The sequence below is a fragment of the Dryas octopetala genome, chromosome 4, assembly GCF_963921425.1.
Source record: "Dryas octopetala chromosome 4, drDryOcto1.1, whole genome shotgun sequence".
NCBI lineage: Eukaryota > Viridiplantae > Streptophyta > Magnoliopsida > Rosales > Rosaceae > Dryas > Dryas octopetala.
Window position 1 is genome coordinate 19,447,338 of NC_141369.1, and position 5,542 is coordinate 19,452,879.

General features: G+C 34.8%; 1 protein-coding gene and 1 pseudogene across 1 annotated transcript; both read left to right on the top strand.

The window, feature by feature from the left end:
- Positions 1-2,409: 2,409 nt before the first annotated feature.
- LOC147287767 (xyloglucan endotransglucosylase protein 1-like) lies at positions 2,410-3,837 on the top strand. The gene is made up of 3 exons (XM_086242578.1): positions 2,410-2,770; positions 2,905-3,098; positions 3,191-3,837. The coding sequence occupies exons 1-3, from the start codon at positions 2,489-2,491 to the stop codon at positions 3,588-3,590; spliced, it is 876 nt and encodes a 291-aa protein (XP_086098704.1). The 5' UTR covers positions 2,410-2,488; the 3' UTR covers positions 3,591-3,837.
- Positions 3,838-4,522: 685 nt separating this feature from the next.
- Positions 4,523-5,542, top strand: LOC147287768 (xyloglucan endotransglucosylase protein 1-like; annotated as a pseudogene).

Sequence of the window (5,542 nt, forward strand, 5' to 3'; positions counted from 1 at the left end):
TTTTTATATATATATATATATATATATATAGATTTTGCAACATCAATTCATATTGATTCGGTTTTTTTTCTTTTCCTAAAATTTTTGTTTTCTTTTACTTATAAACTGAATTCAAATTATGGAATTCAATACTTAATTAAATTATAATTGTTCCAATGGCCAAATAAAAATGATAATAGTTCAATTTTCTTCAGCACTCATATCATAGTATTTTCTTGCAGGAACACTTAATTCCCGCGTGCAATAAATGACCTACGAATAGAAATAATCCTAAATCAAACTGAGAAGTAGCAAAGTCAAAAAGAGGATTCCTCTCTTCTTTCTCTCATCCAAAACCATGCATGAGACTTTCATCTTGCACGGCTCCTAATTAAGTGATAAAAGAAAGAAGAACTCGTCTTTTAATTTCTTTTTTGATTACGATTATATTTGTGAATTTATTAAAAGTGCCGAACTTGATTTACGTAAACTCCCAACTAATTAAAATCTCATTCAAATTTGACAATTTTTTTACTATACAACTTTGTTATATCCCATACAATTACATTTAACAGTGGCTATCATTCTATACCATAAAGGAGAAATATTAACTCAAACTCAAGTTACGGTCCCAAATTTGATATTGGGTTGGCATTTTCTCAATCCAAACTCAAGTTATGCTCCCTTGACCTACAAGACATGCATTGACATCATATCCAATATATATATTACATTCCAGCTGTATTAATTTGGTGGATGATCATATCATGGACCACATCAAATTAATAAAATGGCTGGACAAGTGACAACATCTGCGTTGTAGAAAACCAGTTGCCACGAAATCAAGGAGAAATTAAACATCATCGATCTCTCTTGCTGGGTACAGCCACACACCCTTATATACCTAACGAACGTACTCTCTTTTGAAGGTTTATATTTTAGCTCAATTTTCTCAGTCCATATATACTCCATATCCCCAAGAAAGAATCAAATATTATATTCCTTCATTAATTAGTTAATTAATTATAATCTCATTGATTATTTAATTAAAAAATTAGGATTAAATACTAAATATCAATAATTTTTCAATAAAACAGCAAAACAATAATTTTTTTTAGTTTAGGTACTAACCTAGAGGCTAGAGTAAGACATTTTGGATTAGTTTACAAATTAGTTTGTTCTACAGTTGTGATTATTCGACAGTTATAGTTGTGAATGTTTTAAATTCAAAAATTCAAAAATTGTAAAAATTTAATGCTTTTGATTTAGGCTTGGAGGATGAAGTCCTATAACTCAGAGACTAAACATTAAAATTTAAGCCTTACAAATATTGGAAAAACAACAAATTAATAAAAAAGTTATGATTGTTAGACAGTTATAACTCGGTATAACCATGTTTTTCAAAGTTAGTATCTAAACTGAAATTTAGTATTTAAAGTGAAATGATATAAATATTTTGGTGATTAAAATAAAAAAATATTACAATTTGGTACTTAAAATCAATAAATATTTATTTAATTCATATTTCGATGTGACACAACTACTGCAAGTGTGGTAATGGACCTTTACGGGCTACCTAGGATTATACTACTTTGTCACATATAAACTAGCATAAAAAGGTAAAGAAATTTTCATAAAATTGAACCTATAGCTTTTAACATAGGGAGATTTTAGGTGACGTCCATTCTGCTGCTTTTAAAGTAATCAAATTTTACAGACATGCATAGTTTTTTAAAGGCATCTACTATTCACAATTTCAGTCTATCTGCACTCCAAATTTAGTATTTTATTATTTTATAATACATACAAAGTGTATAATGACAAACTAAAAGTGTGAATAGCATTTTCTTTCTTAATCTGTTCCTAATTAAAGCCTAAAAAAGATTCTCTTTGAGATAGTACTCCTGTTTAGTTTCTTGTAAACCATGTCACAATTAAGTTTTACGTGGTATCACGAAATTGTCACGAGAACTTTAGTGTTGATAAGTGTAATTTAACTTTAGTGTCAGCTACTTGCATGCTGCGCAGCCTAGTTGGTTAGGTAGATCAAACAAAGCGACAGAGCACTCAACGCGCAAATACGTTTTCGTTTTTGGCCATAAGTTGTAGGTAGCTCCAAGTCTCCAACATCACCAACTAAAATGCTTATACACACCCCAAACTCTGCCTTCCTATGCTGCTTCCTATATATGCTAGCACCTACTCAATATTCATGGGGCACCGCCACACCCAAATAAAGCTATCTAGCTTTCATTATTAAGCCTTATCTAATTTGCAAACCTGTTGCCAGTTTTCAACTTTAATTATTAAATACAGCTGCCAAAATCTTTAATCATCAACGCGGCATATATGCTTGCTACAACAACTACTACTACTACTCTTATATATAAAGGGATGCAGAACTCTAGTTATACCACCAAACATCAACCATTCACTCCTCTCTCTTTGAAAATAATTAGCTTATTCTCTTGCATGCTCTCGTCTGCAAACACCAAACTACCAAAGCAAGATGCCTTGTTGTAAGCTCTCAATGTTACTTCTTCTTGCTTTCTTTTTAGTTACTTCTCTGATGGCTATGGCTGCCTCAGCTGGCAATTTCTATCAAGACTTTGACATCACATTTGGCGATGAACGCGCTAAGATTCTCAACGGAGGACAACTTCTCACTCTCTCCCTTGACAAGTTTTCTGGGTCGGGTTTCAAGTCCAAAAATGAGTACCTTTTCGGAAGGGTCGACATGCAGATCAAGTTGGTGCCTGGCAACTCAGCTGGCACTGTCACTGCATACTATGTACGTACTCTCAATCCCTCTTCCATTGTGATTGTGCTATACTTTGAACTTTGTCCTTCAATCAATTTCATATATATATTTGCATTAATACTAATTTCATATATATATATATATATATATATATGTATATGCAGTTATCTTCACAAGGTCCAACTCATGATGAGATTGACTTTGAGTTCTTGGGCAACTTATCTGGAGACCCCTACACTCTCCACACCAATGTGTTCAGCCAGGGCAAAGGGAACAGAGAACAACAGTTCCATCTTTGGTTTGATCCCACAAAGGCCTTCCACACCTACTCCATTGTTTGGAACACCCAACGCATCATGTAAGTACTATAGCATGGTTCACCTTCATTAATTACAACATTATTTAGAAGCTTAATTTCTAATATACATATGCAATTGTTAATTTGTTCAGATTCTTGGTGGACAACATTCCAATCAGAGTGTTCAACAACTTGGAATCAGTTGGTGTAGCATTCCCCAAAAACCAACCCATGAGGATATACTCAAGCCTGTGGAATGCTGATGACTGGGCCACAAGAGGTGGGCTTGTGAAGACTGACTGGACTCAAGCTCCTTTCACTGCCTCTTACAGAAACTTCAAGGCCAATGCTTGTGTTGGCTCCTCCTGTCTCTCCACTGCTTCTACTACTTCCTTAGATCAAGACAGTGCATGGAAGACTCAAGCGCTTGATGCTGCAGGCCGAAACAGGCTTCGATGGGTGCAGCAAAAGTTCATGGTCTACAACTACTGCACTGACCTTAAACGCTTTCCACAAGGCCTCCCAGCTGAATGCAGAAGATCAAGGTTCTAGTGATCTTCTTCAGAGACCAGATGCTTTCCCTGTTCTCATGTGTATCTATCACTCAATCTTTGTTTTATACACTTCATTTATGAATTACACTTTCATTTGTTGTACGTGCAAATAAAGATTTTGCAACATCGATCATGTTGCTTCGTTTTGTTTTTCTTCTCCCTCGATTTTTGTATTCTTTTTCTGTAAACTGAATTCAAATTTCGGAATCAAATAAATACTTGGTTATTGAATTATATTAGTTTCATGGCCAGGTGTATGAGTGGCAATTGAGTCGTCCTGTGTCATGCTTAGATAGTGACATTGTAGTTTTGCATGTATTGAGTACTAGTAAATTTTAACTCGACCTGTTTAATAAATCATGTCAATGTTGGCTTCAATATTTTTATGATTAACTATGTTCTGTTCAATCTAGTAAACCATAAACTTCAGGGCTAGTACTCCCTTAATTATCTGTAACCCATATCACAACTTTAATTTACTTGGTATCACAAAAATAATCAGGAGAACATTTATCATGGAAAAATTTAAATGAGCAATTGGAAGTAGCCATCCCATGTTTTCTAGTAACAAGACAAAAAAGCAAAAGGAATAGCCATCGCATATATAACATGCATTAATTGACTAGTTGCGACAGCATTATCCATAAATGATGTAGCTAGCTTTGCCTCAATCGTACTCACAAATATATCAAAGGCTAGCTTTAGAACTCAAATTACATATACATACACCACCATCAAATGAACAATCTCATCAGTCATATCTCTTTAAACCTTAGGCCCCTGCAGGCTCCAACTTAATTTTAAAAACTAGGATACAATCTAACAATTTGGATTGTATTCTAAGTCTTTTCTTTTAAAAATCTGAAAACTTGTTTAATTAGTGTTAAACTCTCTAGCTTGTTCTGTAGGGAATCGCCAAACTAATTAATAATGTCTTCTCCTAAGGTCTCAATGATACTTTTGTTTTCTTTGGTCATAACTTGTCTGATGGCCATGCATGGCTGCCTCAGCTGGTAATTTCAATCAAGACTGACATTATATTCGGTGATCAACGTGCTGAGATACTGGAGGACGGACAACTTCTTACTCTCTCCCTTGACAAGGCTTCCGGGTTGGGTTTCAAATCCAAAAATGAGTACCTATTTGGAAGGTTTGACATGCAGATCAAGCTGGCGCAAGGGAACTCAGCTGGTACGTACTGTCACCACGTTTTATGTAACTTTCAATCCCTACTCATCACCTTCTATTGTCCTTCATTTAATTTCAAATTCATATAAAGAGAAAGATTTTGGCATGTTATGTTTGCCAATCAATCTAAACCATTGATTAAGTGAAATCTTGTTTAAATGTGCAGTGTACGTAGATTGATAATCTGACAACATAATATGCCAGACTCGATCATCCTACTAATATTGTCTGAAAACATAATATGTTAGATTGTCGTACTATTGCTAATTTGTTTTATAAATACATGCATGCATGCAGTTAACTTCTCAAGGTGACAATCATAATGAGATTGACTTTGAGTTTCTGGGAATCCCTTCACTCTTCATACCAATGTCTTCGCCCAGGGAAATGGGATCAAGGATCAACAATTCCACCTGTGGTTTGATCCCACACAAGACTTCTACACCTACTCCATTGTATGGAACAGCTACCGCATTATGTAAGTATCATTGATATGTAAGCGGGACTATATTTTCTGATCACATTACAGATCACATCTCTAATAAAGATAGACCCACATAACCCACATTTACTGCTGAAGGAATTTGGATCCTCTCATTTTTCTAATACATGTAACACATATTCTTGGTGGATAACAGTCCAATCAGAGTGTTCAACAACTTGGCATCATTTGGTATCCCATTTCCTAAGAACCAACCCATGAGGCTCTACGCAAGTTTTTGGAATGCCGATGACTGGGCCACACAAGGTGGGCGTGTTTAA

Coding starts and splice junctions, on each gene's coding strand:
- LOC147287767 (XM_086242578.1), top strand. CDS start 2,489: ATGCCTTGTTGTAAGCTCTCAATGTTACTTCTTCTTGCTTTCTTTTTA. Junction 2,771..2,904: donor GCACTGTCACTGCATACTAT/GTACGTACTCTC, acceptor ATGTATATGCAG/TTATCTTCACAAGGTCCAAC. Junction 3,099..3,190: donor TGGAACACCCAACGCATCAT/GTAAGTACTATA, acceptor TAATTTGTTCAG/ATTCTTGGTGGACAACATTC.